The following is a 17,933-nucleotide window of genomic DNA, read 5'->3' as shown; positions in this document are numbered from 1 at the left end:
TCCCCGACGCACTTTGGGGCCGCTGTTTTTGTTTAAATTGCTTTTGACTCAGAAAATAGCGGGACTTAGGTGTCAAAACCCATTGTTTTGCGAACGCGTTGCAAAGCAGAACAGATCTTTGTTGTATGAACAGATGAACGATTGACATTTGCACCCGTTTTAAGTCCAGCACGTTTGATGTTGCTAAAAGGCCATACTTTCGCTTCGACCATAAATCAAACTTAGCAGCTTCGCTCGTTACGCGGCGGTAGCGGGTCCACTTAACGCGCCTGACATTCGAATATGTTTGTTGTTGGTAACTGAGGCCGTTTCACCTGTTTTAATTTTTGTGGCGACCAGTCCTGTGTGGTCTGCAGAAAATAGAAATTCAATCCGGCGTGGCCCCAGAGCACGTGTCAGCCACGTCTACTTTGCCATTCTTTGCTTTCATAGCAGTCGTGGCTTTCAGTAGCATACCATCTGAGAAAATATCTCTGCTGTAAATATGTTTAGTAAAAGTCCGCTTACAACCGCCCCGATACTCTGTTTGTTTCTAAACTGCAGTCGCCGTGACCCCAGATCATCGGCGCTTGCCATTTATGTAAGAAGGCTTTTACTTTCACGAATTCGACTGTAACCTAAATAACCGTAAATACCTCGCTGCAAATTACCAGTCACAAATATGTCTTTAAGCTACGGTGCAAACTTTCCCAAAATCTTAATTCCTTGCATTGTACTTGGCGTGGTCGTTGAGGTTATATGATTTTTGAAGTTGCTTTCGAGACGTTTCCTTTTACTGCTATGATGTAATTGCATTACAATGACGAATGTAAGCACTTGTCAACCGACTTTGTTGTTTCTTTTTTAATCTTTGTTGTGGAATAAACAGGAAATTGTTTTATTTCGCTGAGATTTGAAGTTAGGAGATGACAACATGGCCACCGTGTTAAACGACTAACATTTTACCTAGAATATGCGATCTTAACAGGCAAGTAGTTTTTTTAATCGTTTATTGAAAATAGATAAACAAAACAACAAATATTAAACAAGAAATATATGTAAATAAAACGAAACATTTAAACTGCGAGCAAAATAAAAGAAAATTGCAAAACGTGCGAAGAAAACAAATAACAAAAAGTGAAGGTGGCCACTTGCTGTGATTAAGGATGATGCTATTACTCGAGTGAGAATGATTTATGAACCGATGAAAAAAGCTATAGTTTTCCAAAATGAACAATTCATTAAAGACCATGACACGTCTTCGAAGATAATGGAAAACAAATGACAATACTTTCCCAGCTAGTCAAAACAACTTATGACTAACGTGGTTCCTCGTTACTCCTAAAGCATTCGACTCGGAAGGACGGAACCGTCCAGAAAGAGGAACATTTTTTCTTCGACCTGTCACAACCGAGGCAGGCAGCAATCGCAGCATTGGAGCCGATGATTCGTATCTGTTTGACATTGCAACAGCGGCCCATTTAACTCGTGTTATGTAGTGACCGGGATGATAGAATTCTCAGTGTAACGGTATATTTTAATCAACTGCAAGTCATTAGGTTTTGGAAACTTTAGATGACCACTGATTCACGTCGGGAGAAGAGTCGGTCGTGGGTAATTTAAACCTTTTATAACACATATTTAAGAAAATAGTATTATGGGATGCTTCGTGACGACGTCATTCTCTTTAGTTTGGGGTGGGGGATAAACAAACTCGAGCAAATATTGAGAACTAATTTGGTCTCTTGCATCATTGAGAGCCCCAGACCTCCGCTGTACAAACAGGCCCGTTGCGTCATCCACCTTCGGACAGTGATGAGGTCACTGCGACGTAAATACTTGTTCAGTTTGGAATGCGGGTCGTCACGTGACCGGGGTAACCGCCTGGCAGGTGTGATGACGCAGTTCTGATTGGGCACAAGTCAGACCCGACTGGCAGGGGCAACGTTCATACATGTCCGCGCTTCTCCGTTTCTTGGGAAAGACCCTCGTACAAACCTGAAAAAATGAAACTGATGGTCACTCAAGGAAGTTTCAGAAGAAATAAAAGCGATTCTTGAAAATTTTAAATGTTTGTCTGACTGCCTTTTAGGCGATCAGGGGCTTTTACAATTGTACGCTCGTCGTTACGTAAAGTGAAACTAAACCGATGCAGTAACTTATACCCACCTAACAGGGCGACAGAAAGAAACAATTCGAAAAAAACTTTGGTGTCGCAGTGCCCTACAAAAAGTCCAACTAACCTGATCAACATTCAGCAGAGGCTTACAAAGCTTTACATGCTTATGTCTGGCACAACAGAGTCCGGGTTCACAATCATCCGGTTTCGTGCAAATATCGTCTCGTCCTGAAAAGAAAGACGCAAATGATCGTTGGCAGGTCACCATGGGTAAATAACGACATCGCCGGGGTTTTTAAACAAGTGCACAACTTATTTTTGTGAATGGTACATACGTAAAGGGGTCGTTGTCAAGGAAATACAACATGTGCCAGCGGGCTATGGTTACGGTGTGGGAGTCCGTTTGAAAGGTAACCCTAGCGTCAGTCACTTGACCATTCGCCTTTTAATCTTACGGTGTCGTTAGGGGGTTCAAGTACTCAGCAGTCGATTTACCTTTTTTTGCCGGCGGTGTTGTTGCTGGTGTTGGCAGGGTAGATTTGACGGTCGGGAATTGATTTGAGGGGTTTGGTGATTTTCTTCGGCAACTTCTAGGCCGGTTGTTGCTGCCCTTTTTACATTTTTCATACTTTGCGCGACATTTTCTGCTGAACTCTATCAGACAAGTGTCGTTCTTCTTACAACGCTTGTTTCGTTTTCGCGTGCACTTCTTGAACAATTTCTTGCAGCAGCTTCTTCTTTTCTTCGACTTGCGATTTTGCTTTCTATGCTTTCGCGGCCGCCTGATGTTGAGCTCTGCACGCTGGGCTGTTGTTTTCTGCCTACATTTCTTTTTATTGCTTGGGCAGATGACCTGCAAATACAAAATAAAAGTTCGCCGTTAATTGCATTGCCTTATATAAGGATATATTTATACTTTTTCATTAAAATTTTAAACACGTTGTTTATGTTGGTGATCTTCAGATCGAATACAACGCTATAAAAACTTATAGTCTATGTCAACAACTTGAGGCGTAAAGATATTTCGATTTATCGCAAAGAAAATCTGGTGACAGTTTCGATTGAAAATACGCGGTTCATCTATACTTATACGGCCGCCGAATTATCTGCTCATAAGGGCGTAGTAAGGAAAGTATGTGCACGAAATAACAACCTCAGCGCCCAAATCCGAAGCTTTGTTTTCATGGCAATGGCGTCAGCTTTTAACGCTGCTGCTGGGTCAGGAAAGGTTATCTAATTTTTATCTTGGGCAAACCAGACCGCAGTTCGGCGAGCCCAACTATTTTTCATTGTCAAAACCGATACGAATCCCTTTTATCTTTTTCCTTTGTGATGACGTCAAACGCAAAGGTACGTGTATGACATCATCCAAAACCGCCTATTTTCGCCGACTTTTTTATTTTCTGCTTCACTTTCAAGGCAAAACGAGATCGCGAGCGCAGCGGTTTAAAATTAATTTGCCGACTCGTAAAACGCGCCGTTTAGCATCCATCAAAGGGCATCGCTTCATTTACCCTAGCCAGCAATCCTGGCCCGTGTTTTGTCGAAGTGCAAATAGGTGTGCAACCTCGTTTAAACGGTTTTCCTTTTGATTGTTTTGACCAACGTTGCCTCGTGGGCGCACACTTCATCGTTGCGGTATTTTTGTATTGAATTCTGGCGAAAAAAACGTCCCTTGTTAAAAAGCATTTCTGCGTCCAAGGCTTTTTCCTATACTGTATGTCAAATAAAACTATTTCGGTTTAAGAAGTGATTGTAGACGAGCAAGCGACGGCAACCGAATGAAAGAAAAAGCCATCCATTTTCGATCTTAGCCGCTTTAATTTTTCCAAACGCCTTATCAGCAAAATTCCGCCCCAGAGCTAATTAATTTTTAACTGTTCACTTTAATGTTTACCATGTGAGCATATTTATATTTTAAAGTGGCCTTGCCGCCTCGAAAAGCCATTTATCACGCTACATCAAAGACCCGGCGACTGACAACTAGTAAATAAAGTCTTTGGCACCACACAGACCCAACATTTGACGTGTGGCAAGCGGCCTGTGAGGTAAGATATGTGGTCTCAAATAAGCGCGCCTATTCCAAATTATTTGGCAAAACAGTCATTATTTGCATTAAGCGACAATCCAACAGTCCAGTCGCTTAAACTAATATGACTTCGCACGCATCTGTTATTAAATGGCCGAGATTTGAAGGCGGCTGTCAATCCGGGCAAACTTTTGCTGCCGTTCGAATCAAATCATCGTGGAAATAATTCCAATATCTACGACGTAATCTCAGCCAGGCCCGGGCTCGTGGGAATTCCGTATTATGATAAAGCGACAGATATTTTTGCTTTGTTTTCGTCTTCCAGCTGTCGTTTACCTTCGCCAAGCAAACTTCAAAAGGCCGCTTTAATCCTATTGTGTATTTTGTATTGAGTATCTGAATCGTAAAATCCGCTTATTTATCAAAGAGCAATCATAGCAGGTCGTCAATTAAGCCGGTGCAGGGCAATTCGCACGTACGCCATTTTCCAAGTTCACACGCAAACCACTTCGAAAGTTTTTGCAGACGTCATTGCAATCATTGTGAAATTCCAGCTCTCCTTATTAAATCTTGGAAAGTTTTTCGATCTCAGGAGCGGTTTTGCGCAATTTAGTTAAAAAGTTATAAGTCACCTTTTTGAAAATTGACTTGAAAATAAAATTTTATTCACATAATTCGCCAGCTGTGTTGGTCATAATGATTTAGGTAACGCCGTTTAAAACCGCCGCGAATTATTCACTGATGCTGATTGCAAGTAAATCGTATAGAGCTAATTTTATGTCAGTAAATAACCACTTTATGGCTCATAGCCTTCAACACGATTGGAAATCGTAAATTACATTTTTGGTTGCGGGTTATAAAATAAAGGCTATAAAGTGCGCAGCAATGAGAGATTTGCGACATTATTTGATGCGAATGTCGTGTTTGTTTACGTCAGAAACGGTTATGACAGGTGTAGCACATTGTCCTGGCCCTGGCCTGAATTCCGCCGCCACTTCAAGGCGATTTCCTCGGCAATGATATGATACCAAAATAAACAGATGTGCGGCAATTTGTTAGGAATTTGCTTTGATTAGGCTAAACAAGCGACGGCTAGTCAAGTGTTTTTCGAATGATAGGAATCGCTTGTCTTTATGTAATCCCTAAAGCACTCGAAGGCATCAATTCCAACCGACCAGTCCCTGTGTTAACAAAGCAAGCTACGGATTTTGTTTGAGCATGTAGTTAGTGCGCAATTGAGACGCACCAAGATATCAGGAGTCTGGCAGATTAACGTCGCATTGCAAATGTATTTTAAGTGTTTGCACGCTCGCAAGCGCTGTTCGGTTCTGGCACAAATAACCTCTGCATAAGTCACCGTGCTGTGAGTGTACACTGTACAATCAATTCATCCTGCTTGCACCCTGTTAGTGATACACCATATTCCTTAGAATCGCTCAATAGAGGTGTGTTACTTGGGGTACTTGAGTGGGAAGTTAAGTGAATATTAATGAATAACGATTATCACAATCATCCACTTCAGGAATTTAATCATAAGAAAATACCGCACAAGTCAGGGGGTCAACCATACGAAAAGCTACGGAAGTTGACAGAGCAGCACATCTCGCGTGTTTGATGATGATAAACCCATCATACAACGACAAATTTCACCACATGAATCACATATCGCATCTGACAACAACATTATCACTATGTCTGCCCTCTTACTCCTACCTTTAGCGAAAAGATGGATTGTAATTTGTAACTCTCTCATACAAGGTGTAACTGTGCATGTAATATCCTACTGTACACAAACAACAACAACACATGATAACAGGTTGCTAAACGTAACAACTGGATGAAAGCGGAAAGGGAAAATCGGTATTAAGTCCAGTTTTCTACAGCATTCCGTCCAAAAATACCAGCAGACATCGTCGCTTTAATCAACCGTTGTTATATTTACGTCGCCCAAACGGAAATGCCAAAGTTGAGGCAAATATCCTGAACGTTAATCAAACCGTATAAGACTCGTCTACCGCTAATACGCTTGTCAATAACACAATGGTGTATGAAGAAGTTTCTCGAACACCTGGTACGTGACGTAACGAAAGATTTTTCCGGTCCTGAGAAAATTTTATCTTCTCGATGAATTGACGTTTCTATTTCGAAATGGAAATGGAATTACTACCAAGGCTCGAGTGGAATGTACGAAATGTCCAACATCTGACTCTGGGGTTTTTGTCTAAACGTGAGCACCTAAGTATTTAGACAGTCGCAAAAACAACAGAGAGACCATTGCATTACATCACGGCGCCAGCAACAGCAGAATGCGAAAAGTTGTGACGTAAAACTTTACGAGCTCGCATAAAAAAGTCTTTGATGACACTCATACCCAACCATAGCAACCGTATATTATGCTGTAAAAATGATGATGGTAAATATAATATTAAACAATATTCAAAGCAGTAAAGCATAAATCTCCAACTATATTGCCACGTTTTGGCGCTCTGGGTTAAACAATCAACTCGTAAGATACAGATCAACGAACTATAAGTTGGTAACCAATTCGGCGGTAACCAAAACCAAAAAAAATTTGTGAGGTGTTATTGAATTCGTACCAGATGAATCAATTGAAAACATCTTCATTATGACGCAGTCAGGAATTTCATAACGCGCCATAAGTGCAACGCACCAAAGAAGAAAATACCACTCACAATTGCTTTATTCTATAAAAAGCAAACTTTGACTTTAAAGTATCTTAAAATCGTCGCCATATGCCCATTATAACAAGATTACAAGCACAATTATAAGAATCGGTTATCAATCCACTATGTTTCGACGCAGAACCGTTAATTTGCGCACCATAGTGTCGATGTGGGTAGTTCAGTTCCGAGGCTATTTTGCCAAAATCGAATTCTTGTCGGCGCCGAAATCCAGCCAACAAGTGGTATTTTTACCAAATTTATTTTGTCAACGCAATACCTTATCGGTATTGCATTATCTGGCTATGCTGTTTTGGCTCGAAAATTTTGACAGCTGACAGTAGGGAAGCACCTGCATTAAAAGGAACTGTCAATTGAAATTTTATGGTCGAACTGAAAGATTCATTCATTCATAATTCTTACGTATCCAAGCGGGATTTAGTTGAGTGCAAAATCCGTTTGATTTTTCACAATACGGAAAATTTAACATCCGTGGGTGAAATTTTTTGAAGCGCTTAGACTTTAAGAACAGTCGGTGGATGTAATCAATTTTCTGGCGAACAAACTCCCAATGCTATACACACAATTAGAGCGAGAAGTGTTTGGCAAAACTCAAGTTTATACCAAAACTTTCACCACATTTTGATGAATACGTAGATTTCCACCGTTCCATTCCCAATCTCAACTACCGCAAACTGAAACAAGACAAGTAATGCCGTCAACAACAGTACTCACAACGCGTTTCGACGACAGGCCGAAGAAGTATCAAGGCATTCTCCGAATTGAACCGCTAGTCAGATTGGTAAACAGCAAACGAAAACTCCGTTTCACTGAAACGGGTATCAGCGTAACACAAATTTAAGGATAAAAGATAGGGAATTGTAGAACAACACTCGGTAGTGACCGATCGACCGTATAAAAAACCACAGGACGTTTTTAAGACTACAAAGACGCACGCAGCAATACCTCTATGTCGGCATTTAATCCTATTAGGGCTATTTTGCGGTTGTTTGTACCTTACTTGTGCGCTTTGTAAACTGCTGCGGTAATTGGAAGGAACGCTTTAAATTCGTTCATCTATCTGAGACCTATTTGCAATATGCCGAAAATACGCTCAGGGCACCGTTTCCTATACTAAATGCGATCGCATTTCTCGTGCAGACGAAATCAGGGAGCAATTTTAAACGCGTGGCTCCTATTACCGCATACCACATGAAATACGTTACTTTTGATTCGAATTTCAGGGTAACATTCTATATCATGTTGGTCCAATATGCGCCACAGGTTAATATGAGACAGTTTTTGTTTTTAGACTATGGTAATACGAACGGTCCGAACGCATTTTTATATTTTTTGCCGAATCATGTCGTAATACCACAAGAACAGACTGTGTGGTCCAACTGAATTTCATAAAAAAACACGCTTTCAACGTTAAAATGTTCAAAATCATTACAGTATAGCATCTTCTTGTCGTTTGACCGCTTATGACAAGTACACGACGTGCGCTGGTTGTTCTAACCACGAAAATGTTAAGGCAAGGCGTGTAAACACTTTAATTTTTCTTTTCCACATCACTTAGAGAACAGCCTATCTAATGTGAAGGGATTGTAAGCGCTTTTTGAGCAGAAACTTTTTACAAAGTCTCAAATATGCTTTCATTTTTTAAAAGATTAACATCGGATCGAATAAGCTATAAAACGTAGAGCTTACCTTTCTTGTAGGATGTCCAGACACACGTGGATGACCTCCACGAAGGCGCGCACGTATCCTTGCCGGACTTCCGTTTATGGGAAGTAAACCAGCTACGTCCGAGTCCTTGGTCGCTGATTCGCACAGTTCAAATTGTGCATATTGCAAGAAGACGAAACCAAAAAGAAAAAACCTCGATAAAAGCATCTTTGAACGCTTCTGCTTACTCTGACTGACAAGACCAACGTCGCGCGGCCGAGTTTTTATATGTGCGCCTTTTTTTCTACCCGCGCCACTTCAAAGAGTGTGTTCGTCTACTTTGATCCCCAGTCTTTTTTCGTTCTTTGCGCGCCCTGTCATAATAACAACGAAAGCACTTCGAAGATTCTTGCCTTATTCTCGTGATCATCTGCCACAACCGCTACATTGAACACGGCAGACGAAATAACAAAAATCAAACGCAAGCATCGTCTGTACTCCAACCATCATATGGCCTTTGATCTAACTGATAAACCCTGCTATTACATTGGATAACAGAAAGACAACTTTTTGCCTATACAATGGCTGGTTGTATCTGATAACAAGTTCCATGTCATGATATTTTGAATTTTGTCAGGCAACAAATGTTTTACTGCATAATCTCGATTAGAAAACGTTTAATTAAATGTTTATCGGACAGCGCCAACAAATCTCCACCGTTTCAACCTGCCAACATACCAGCCTATTTAAGCATGTTTTAGCTGCAAATTGCTAAAATTCGGCTGGCGTGAGAAAACAAGTGCAAGACACAGTTGAGAAGCAAAACGCAATATAGTTGGAAGACGAACGACTGCTGCAGATGATAAAACATCACGGTCCATTGAAGGTGAAAGTTATAGTCGCGTGGCTTGCAGAGCATCAAAGGGATATTTCTGCAATAACTTGAAGGCAACACGTGAACAATTTTTTGATTTTAATTTTTACTAACTTTTATGGCGTTCACATACGTTCGATCTAACTGAATTAATATTGACGCTCTTTTATTTACTAAGCTATGTGACGGCTAAAAGGACCGCTTTACTCCGAAATACAGGAGTTCGTTTTGGCCCGCTTCAACCACAATACAGTTCTTTGTTCTTGGTTGAGGGTCATTTACCTTCCGCTTGAATTAGCAGTTAAAAGCATTACGTCACCAAACAAGCGACGGTTAATTAGAAGAGCGAATGGCATTACTTTCGCTTGTAGGAATTGCATGCGTACATATGGCGCTTCTAACATACAGGCCAACTTTAAACAATACAGCTTGCTCGTAAACACGGTCTTCTTCACGGGTATAGGTGCGACAGATAATTTCCTGAACTCGTCTCGGCCTAAATTTATATCAAAGTCATAATTTAAGACACTACAAAGGCATTATTATGGAAAGTGTTTAAACATACCAAAGGTCGCGATTATTAAGTAAAGTCAATTAATTGTAACTATATGATCCGAGAAGCAGTAAATGGCCCATTAAATCGAATAATTATTCATATGGATCCACACCATGTTATTATGTGTCTATGGGGTTATTATGTGTCCTCTGCATACTTTTAGTAGACTTGGTGGTAAAATAACAGCGGTAATTTAATAATTGTACTTCGGCACGAGAGCTGTGCTTACAAAATTTGATTTTAAAGCTAAATTTGACTATATACTAGACTCAATTATTCCGGGCAAATGTTTGCACACCTTGAACCTTGCCATACAGGATATCTGCGGCAATCTGAGGCAATTACGCAGGCATGATTTAGAGTGAAATAAAACAACTAAAAAAATCCAAAGTAAAATAATATAATTCATATATACAAGACTGTTTACATTGCCCTAAAACGCTAGAGATAAAAATACCAACTACCCTTGCTCCGGAATTAAATGCAAGTATTAAATCATGCAAATGCTTGTTTACATCTGCGGAAACCAAGTTTTATTTTTGAGTGACATCGCCATATTTAGTAAAGAATGCAAACCAAGGGTTTTAATGTACCAGGGACTTTTCCACTCAAGACTAATTTATTCTGGCTTTGAATAATTTATGTCCACAAAGTTGCAGCTGAATTGATCACTGGCAAACTTAGACGTTCCGTGAACTTACTTCCTTGACTTTGCAAGTCATCAAACTTTTGGATTTATTCGTTTAACCCCGTTTCACTCCAGTACATTAAGCAATAAAAATTAGGCTTTGCTAAGAAACTAAGAAAGAAAGATTTTATTAGATGAGTCAGCGAGTTGAAAATTAGTTGCTTGCACAGAACGGTTGAACACCTGGCCTGACCACTCACGGCTAGATGAAAGAAAACTGTTTGATTGATAACATTTGAAAGGGGAACGGCGGTTTGAAGAAACGAGAAATTGATTCGCATAGATTATAAAACTAATTAGATCTGGGCCCTTCTGCCTCACGCAATATAATCAAGTGTGATGACATCACCGGAACAAAAATCTTTTCTTCCGTTTTCCAACAATGATTGCATTGTCTTTGTTCCGATTTGAGCTTTCATAGAATATTATGTAAAGAGGTGAATCAAGACACTTAAAAAATATGATGCCTTTTTAGTTAGCTGATTTACACAACAGACAGGACTCGTATGATACGGCGAAATTCGCATTGTCGAGCATAAGGCTAAGTACTTAAGTATATTATTTGGCGCCATCGGAAATTCTTTCTCAAACATATTTTACCTTGACAATGTAGCAAATTTCGTACTTTCTTCAATGTAACGATTTCATTCTGTGTGTACCATTGTAACACCACATCTTGTACACACGCCCTAACCGGATACTATTGTTATTTCATAAGGGGAAAACTGCTTGTATAGGTGTATAAGCAAATCGGATTAGGATTGTGTATTGTAGAAACACAGGCTTAGATCAAAGGAAAGCTTGTGACTATTAAAGGAGCTTTAATTAATTGCCGGATTTAAGGATAATCTGCTCTACAGGCAAGGGTAATATCAGACTGATTCTTTTGCCGAACTCTTTATTATACCAGCAGTAGAAAGTAAAGAGAGAGCACGTTAGATTTATTTTTATAGATCGCTCCGAGTTTAGTTACTCAATAAACTATGCTCATCATATTAAGTCAATATTATACCAAATTTGACCTCTTAAATTAAATAGGTAAACGCTAATACTTGTTGTGGTAATATTCTAAAACCTCTTTATCCGACATTCTTGATGCATCTCAAAGAATTCTCAAACTGACTCGAGAATGACGTCACCGTTTTGTATATACAACCTTATCGGAAGAAGAATCTTTGATAAATCCAAAATGACCGAAGTTCAAAAACACTGAGCAAGAACAATACTAAAACAAGCAATAATGGCACTCATTAAAGAAAACAGCTGGATTGAGAAAGTGACCTTGACAGCTCTTAGCGCAAGAGAAAGTTTGAAATATTTAGCCGAGATCTGGTGGTTAACCAATGACCCTTTTTCATTAATTGTTAAGTTGAAATAATATTGAGGAGAAAGTATACTGTAGCTTGATTTCAGACTCCTCTGACATATTAAAAACAGGAAGCTGTCACGTGAAACTATAAAAATTTATTTACAAGTCTACGGTTGTTAAGCAAATAAATAAACCAGGCAAGTTTGAAATGATTTTTCTTCGCTTTTGTTTACAAATGAGCTATCAGGCTAAAATTAGTAAGCAGTATATACTATAAATACTATTCGATGATTTTAAAAAACCTCAAAATAATCATTAGTATATATCCGGATTTGTTATAGTGTTAACAAACATTATCAAAATTTGTTTTTGTCCAAAGTAGTCATTAGTCTAGATTTGTATTGCTAGTAGGTGTGGTTTTCCTTTCACAACAATTGCGATATGTGACATATAAGTAATTTACACCTGTAGTTTCTAAACATATTCATACAACGTAGCACACCCACAAATAATTCTCACACTACTGACACGTTATAAAGATGTACAATAAATGTTTTTGTTCGGCAGTTTACCGCAGTAATTGACTCATGTATTAGGCCATGATAGTTTTTTCTTTGACTTAAATCGTAGAATAATCAGGTTTAGGTCAAAGTTCTTCCGATACTCTTTCCGAGCCAGGACGGCCGAAAAACCAGCCTGAAAATCTTCACCAAAAACCATTCTGGGATGACAACGGAATTTCTTTCTGCGAAGTAAACCAAATAAACACGAGCAGTTTTTATCTATTCTCGTTAAAGTTAATGCTTGTCATCGTTAATTTTTCAATTTTGCACAAAAACAGTCTATTAAAAATTTCCAATTCCCTTGCCCTTTCCATACCTAATCTCGTCTGCTTCTCTATCGGTAGTGGGCGCTGCTGTGGGACAATGACCTCCATGCTTGTGGAGGATTTTGTAAAATGCATTTATGTCTCTAAATCAAAAGACGTTTCAGTTAGTGCAAAATTTATCTGAGAGTTTGCATGGTCTGGGACTTCACCCGTGACAGGAATGGCACAAGGTGGTAAGCATAACCAGCATGTTGGCAATGTAAAGTATCAGTTTGTGCAAACATTTGCGTTTGGATAAAAGCCACTAAAAACTTTTCGCGTTGGGCAAAGGCCGCGTAAAGCTAACAAATACTCCAATGATACACCAGCAGTCTTATGCAATAGCAAACATAGCCGGAATTTATCAAAAGTGCATTTCCTATGTTGGGATATATACCAAATATAGCCACAAAGATTTGCTCATTATGACTCACGTAAATGGATTTTGATGACGAAATATTTCACAAAAGATAGTTGTTACAACATCCTTATAATAAAGACACAGAAAGATTGTATTTCGAAACACGCAACATCTTTGGCGTCACGTTATTAAAATAAATTGCAAATAACTAACATCAACCGGTCTCAGAGCTGAACAATTCAAATAATTTGTTGGTTTGTAATTATACTGATACCGCCATGTTACAACAAGGAAAGAAATTTTCGTAATATCCACCTTAGTTCTTTTCTTATCCTTTGAAGCTGGTGCTTCTTTGCTATTTCTATCATTGAAAGTTGTTGTTCCAAATCCAGCGACAAACGATCAAGCAAAGCCTTCGCCTCTCTATTAACATCCTGCTCTGACCTCATAGTGGTAGCATTAAGACTTTTTTTAATTTTACTGATTTTAGTTTGGAATATTTTGCTGTAATATTCTTGCCGAAAAATCGCCTTTTGAATTGATTGCTGGTCTGAGAATCTGGTCTTTAATCATTGCAGAAGACACTGCGGCATATGGGGCAACAGTCAAAGTTATTTTGATGTGAAATGTGGTTTTGTTTCGACAGAAAAAAGTTTGACATCTGTAACTTATTATTAATTGAACAACAAACGTAACTGTATCGGATCTGTATCAAATGAAAGGCTTTGTACAACGAAATTCGAAACTGCCGCGTCAAAGGAAACAAAAAATGTCCGATTTTACACACTTGAAACAATGCGCGGGCGTTCCAATAATTACCAGCAAGACCAAACCTTGTTGTGACGTAACATAAGGGTTTGTGACTCAATAATGAAAACTTTGTCCGCTTTCGAAACAGTCAGCAGTGAGTGAAGCTTTTAAGGGAGAAATATTGTGATTTTAAACAACTGCTTTTACAGAACTATGAGCAAAATTACTTGTTTTGTCAGTTTGTCTATACCAGTGTGGTTTGGAAATCAGATACTAGCCTACTTGAGTTTTGGTTGTTGTAAATAGCTGATGTAAGCCCATGGGAAGCGCGGTCTAAATAAACAACGTGGTCCTACGTAAAATCTTGTTTGCAGTAGCTACTTTTTGTTGGGGAAGGCTTTTCTCATAAAGGAGTATCTAATTTTCCGACTAGTTCTTACAGAGTGATGTTATAACAATAGGCGAATATTTAGTTCATCATGATCTAAAACCTTGTGACTGTGACGTCAGCGGTAGACAAATATGTGTCGATTTTTGGAACGTTCCAAGGGAGTTAATGAACTGATTTAAAATCATAATAATCTAAGTATAAATATATCTGAATCTTCTCAATGTCGAGAACGAACCTGATCGACGATGTTATGACGTAAAACACTACCCACCATTACCGTTAAAGTGGCCAATCAACGTGCTAGCTATTTATACCTCGCACTAAATTGCATTCCTTCACGAAAGTGAGTTTGACATGTAAAAGAGCAAGCAACATTTACACTTTGTCATACTTTTTATTTAGTGGATAAAAGCAGCAAAAAGAGCAAAAGCGGGCCATATAAATTTCAAAACACAAGGGTGTAAGTAAAAGACATCACTCGTAACCGTAAACATTTTATTATGATTATATGAAATTTTTGACTTGAAAAAGTATTTGTTACCAGTAAAATAAAAGGCGTTATACTTTCGACAATAAATTTAGATTACCGCTGTAACATTACCTGCGCTTAATTAATCACGTAAAATAAATAAAGACAACTTTAAAATTTATCCCTAAATGAAGCCTAATTTCCACGTGACAAGTGAAAGCATTTTCATAACTTGCAGTGACCGTGAAGTTAGAAATAATGAAAAAGGTGACCTAGTAGCTATCAGTAAAGTATTTCAAGCACATGATAGATCTCGTGTATGAGTAAAGCAAGTGAGCTGTCGAGTATGTTGGAGTGTTGAGTTGATCACATCTGGTCCGCCACCTAATTGCTTTTTGTTTTCTACGCGGGCAGCGGTGGCTACTCCAAAAGCACTTTTACCAACCACAAGTAAGCCTGATTATCTTCATTTATAGGCTTTCCTAAGCAACGCTGTCTTTACGTTTCAACTCCGTCCATGGAGAAAACATCCGTGTCGTCATCGAAAAACCGTAACAGTCAGCATGATGAGACGCTTCTGGTGCGAAAGGTGGCCAACTCGGCATCGTCACTCCTTATGACGTCCCAATCGTCAAATAACAGGGCCGGAAGGTTACGTAGGGAGCGCGAAAGGCAAATGAGGTAAAAATGCGTGGAAAGTTACGTAAAACACATGTAAAACGGTAAATAAAAAATACTTTGTCGTGTCGAAGGAGTCGAGAAAATGAGCGCTCTATGCATGTATTCATCCGCCTGATGAGAGCTGGCCGTATCATCGACGATGATTTGAATCTCGAAGAAACGTGAGAAAATGTTCTAGGTTGACGTCTGGAACGGGTTTCTAGTTTTCATCTTAGTTATGTGGTTTGTGTGAAAATTAATACTTCCACTTTTTTTGGTCAGACGTCCACAGGCGCCACCCACTACGCCGGTTCCGACGCTAAGCGGTGGCCAGAACATCTCCGACCATGACGTCACAATTACGGAATCTCTCTCCAAATCGACGACTCCCAGACAAAAGAATGTAAGAGAAATCTGTTTCAAAAGAGGTGTAAGGTTAAAATAAGAGCTATTAGGTTAGAATTCTCATCGAAATTTTTGTTTGGCAAAGCCACGCTGGAACGCGCCTGTATGAAAGTAGGCTATCAGCACTTTAGACATTATTATCCTATTACTGTGAACGTGTTATCGGGCTCTTCAGGGATACTGAAATGATTTAGGAATGTTATTTTCAGAGGCGGAACGGGAACACCAATCGATCGCCCTCGATGCTGGTGGTAAGTGGAGCTATTTCGCCCATGAAACTCCTCGTAAATTTGCTTCCTTTGATCAAATATGTTCCACTCTTTGAAGTAATCCTCATAAAATTGCTAACTTTACGCCAGTTTAAAGGGAGAAAGTTACAATAACAATGTCTGAATGCGTCAGACTACCAATTTTCAATCTAAGTAATGTCTACTTTTTGTTAGAACAACTGGATAGGAAATGACGAAGCAAATCACAACTCGTGGTTGGTGATGCGAGGACGTAACATCCGGCTCCAACATCAAGATCACGTGAGAAATGCGCTAAATGGGACTCGGGTTGTGCAGAGTGCAACTCCTGTCACAGTTGCCCATAATAATGCGGCAACGGTCTCACCCCGACTTAAAATAAATGGGAGGTATTACAACACCGGACTAGGTTCGGGACAGTCGCGGAGTTGCACAACCACTCCGGTGCAAAGTTCCTCTCGTCAGCAGAGTTTCCGTTACAGCAAAGGGACTTTTTCCGCATCCTCGAAAATCCGTTTCCACGAGCCAAAATCGTCCGAAAGGATAGACAGTAGTTTCAGGTCAGGACGGGTGACCGCCCCTCCTGATCTGTCCAAAACCCTAGTGATTCGAATCCCACAATCCACAAAGATCTCACCTTAGAAGGAAGAGTTGCTATCTGATCCGTGAAGGGGGGTTAAGGACTTTCCGCCGCATCCAGGAGCGTGGAGAATGATGTCATTTTCGAACGTGTCACGCGTGTCTTCGCTCTGGCAAAAAGAGAAATTTGTTTCAACATTGAACAATCATATACCTCAGCTGAGTTAACACGTCCGTTTTATATTGGTAAAACGTCAGGGATTTCGACATGTGACCTCATAGACAAAAACGATTTTGCCAATTATCTTGCTGCTTTTGACATTTTTGGTGTTTGCTTTAAATGCAAGAATCCATATATTTTTTAAATTATATTTTGAGGTTGTTTAATTGAACTACAACTGCATGATTTCTCAGACAGCTCCGTCTTGACCTTTTGATTTACACAGAATCTCTAATTATATACTTCGGTTTGGAAATAAAATCTGTTTTGGCAATTTTACCATGACTACAACAACAGGCTTCGAACTCACAGGAGAATCTAATCTTGCTGCATTCACCGATCTTGTTGTTGCTGCTCTCGGAGCGGATGGTGACCATAGCAACGTGTCCGCTATAGTAGGCGCATTCTACAATTATAAACATGACATCAATACAGGAAGTTGTAAACCGCTTATTCGTATAGCTATCATGTAATACCTCATATTTCTACACAAAATGTTAAGGGAGGAAAGTTGTTAGGATTCATGTTTAGCTTTTAAAGTTGCTGACGCAAGCAAATGCCATATACAAACCGTTGCGGTACAACTCCTTACGACGCTGTGCTGCGCGTGGGCCTTTTGGTCCTGCACGTAAGAGCTACGTGACTTTTCGGACCTGCAAGAAAAACGAAAATCACGTGTGGGGATTTAAAAAGTCAAACTATGTATATTGCCATCCGTCAACGGGGACTTAATTGCTTAACAGATAAGCGTGGATGGGGTGGCGGGTGGTAAGATGCGGAAAAAACAGGTTTTAAGCCCGGCTTTGATCTGTTCACGATTGCCTGACACGCGGGCAAACTGTCAGGATGAATTGGTATAGTTTCGCCCCATTTCCCTATTTAATGTCGGGCCAGCACGTTGGAAGGGTTGCTTAAGTGCATATTTGCTTTTAATTAGATTAAAGTAACGGAAAGCGGTTATAGTAACGCGACCATTAAATGTTTAATTTGTCGCTGTTTTCAATAACTTTTTTCGCAAATTACAGTGCATTTCCCGACAAAATTAACAACTATGAAGACTGTTTACATCTCAATCAATT

At 39.5% G+C, this 17,933-nt stretch overlaps 4 protein-coding genes across 5 annotated transcripts in view; 1 reads left to right on the top strand and 3 right to left on the bottom strand.

Annotated features, from left to right (window-relative positions):
- Window positions 1–981: 981 nt before the first annotated feature.
- LOC143465604 (uncharacterized) lies at window positions 982–9,824 on the bottom strand. The gene is made up of 4 exons (XM_076963988.1): window positions 8,519–9,824; window positions 2,594–2,951; window positions 2,223–2,326; window positions 982–1,977 (listed from the first exon to the last, which is right to left on the bottom strand). Exons 1-4 carry the CDS (start codon window positions 8,702–8,704, stop codon window positions 1,843–1,845), a joined length of 783 nt encoding a protein of 260 aa, XP_076820103.1. The 5' UTR covers window positions 8,705–9,824; the 3' UTR covers window positions 982–1,842.
- A 2,219-nt stretch (window positions 9,825–12,043) lies between these two features.
- LOC143465605 (uncharacterized) lies at window positions 12,044–13,728 on the bottom strand. The gene is made up of 3 exons (XM_076963989.1): window positions 13,448–13,728; window positions 12,783–12,875; window positions 12,044–12,648 (listed from the first exon to the last, which is right to left on the bottom strand). The coding sequence occupies exons 1-3, from the start codon at window positions 13,579–13,581 to the stop codon at window positions 12,489–12,491; spliced, it is 387 nt and encodes a 128-aa protein (XP_076820104.1). The 5' UTR covers window positions 13,582–13,728; the 3' UTR covers window positions 12,044–12,488.
- Window positions 13,729–15,259: 1,531 nt separating this feature from the next.
- Window positions 15,260–17,127, top strand: LOC143464766 (uncharacterized). The gene is made up of 5 exons (XM_076962742.1): window positions 15,260–15,423; window positions 15,495–15,584; window positions 15,685–15,805; window positions 16,017–16,058; window positions 16,251–17,127. The coding sequence occupies exons 1-5, from the start codon at window positions 15,260–15,262 to the stop codon at window positions 16,695–16,697; spliced, it is 864 nt and encodes a 287-aa protein (XP_076818857.1). The 3' UTR covers window positions 16,698–17,127.
- The window catches only part of LOC143464762 (cadherin-23-like), a 42,485-nt gene continuing 40,229 nt past the window's right edge, over window positions 15,678–17,933 (bottom strand). For both annotated transcript variants that reach the window (XM_076962733.1, XM_076962734.1), the window contains 4 exons: window positions 17,426–17,507; window positions 17,165–17,260; window positions 16,693–16,804; window positions 15,678–15,816 (listed from right to left, as the gene is read on the bottom strand). In XM_076962733.1, the coding sequence (XP_076818848.1) occupies window positions 16,694–16,804; window positions 17,165–17,260; window positions 17,426–17,507 (289 nt within the window). In that variant the 3' untranslated portion in view covers window positions 15,678–15,816; window position 16,693. The remainder of the gene's footprint in view (window positions 15,817–16,692; window positions 16,805–17,164; window positions 17,261–17,425; window positions 17,508–17,933) is intronic.

This window comes from Clavelina lepadiformis, chromosome 7, assembly GCF_947623445.1.
Source record: "Clavelina lepadiformis chromosome 7, kaClaLepa1.1, whole genome shotgun sequence".
Classification (NCBI taxonomy): Eukaryota; Metazoa; Chordata; class Ascidiacea; order Aplousobranchia; family Clavelinidae; genus Clavelina; species Clavelina lepadiformis.
The sequence above is the reverse complement of the archived record's forward strand: the minus strand, read 5'-3'. Positions and strand labels throughout refer to the sequence as shown.

What these genes read in the sequence shown, in the direction of transcription:
- LOC143465604 (XM_076963988.1), bottom strand. Translation starts at nt 8,704, where the DNA reads ATGCTTTTATCGAGGTTTTTTCTTTTTGGTTTCGTCTTCTTGCAATAT. An exon ending in CTGGACATCCTACAAGAAAG is followed by an intron (nt 2,952 to 8,518) that starts GTAAGCTCTACG and finishes TTGTATTTGCAG; the next exon opens with GTCATCTGCCCAAGCAATAA. An exon ending in CTCTGCTGAATGTTGATCAG is followed by an intron (nt 1,978 to 2,222) that starts GTTAGTTGGACT and finishes TCATTTTTTCAG; the next exon opens with GTTTGTACGAGGGTCTTTCC.
- LOC143465605 (XM_076963989.1), bottom strand. Translation starts at nt 13,581, where the DNA reads ATGAGGTCAGAGCAGGATGTTAATAGAGAGGCGAAGGCTTTGCTTGAT. An exon ending in AGGATAAGAAAAGAACTAAG is followed by an intron (nt 12,876 to 13,447) that starts GTGGATATTACG and finishes CTTTTGATTTAG; the next exon opens with AGACATAAATGCATTTTACA. An exon ending in AGAGAAGCAGACGAGATTAG is followed by an intron (nt 12,649 to 12,782) that starts GTATGGAAAGGG and finishes TTTACTTCGCAG; the next exon opens with AAAGAAATTCCGTTGTCATC.
- LOC143464766 (XM_076962742.1), top strand. Translation starts at nt 15,260, where the DNA reads ATGGAGAAAACATCCGTGTCGTCATCGAAAAACCGTAACAGTCAGCAT. An exon ending in GATTTGAATCTCGAAGAAAC is followed by an intron (nt 15,585 to 15,684) that starts GTGAGAAAATGT and finishes TTTTTTGGTCAG; the next exon opens with ACGTCCACAGGCGCCACCCA. An exon ending in CGACTCCCAGACAAAAGAAT is followed by an intron (nt 15,806 to 16,016) that starts GTAAGAGAAATC and finishes TGTTATTTTCAG; the next exon opens with AGGCGGAACGGGAACACCAA.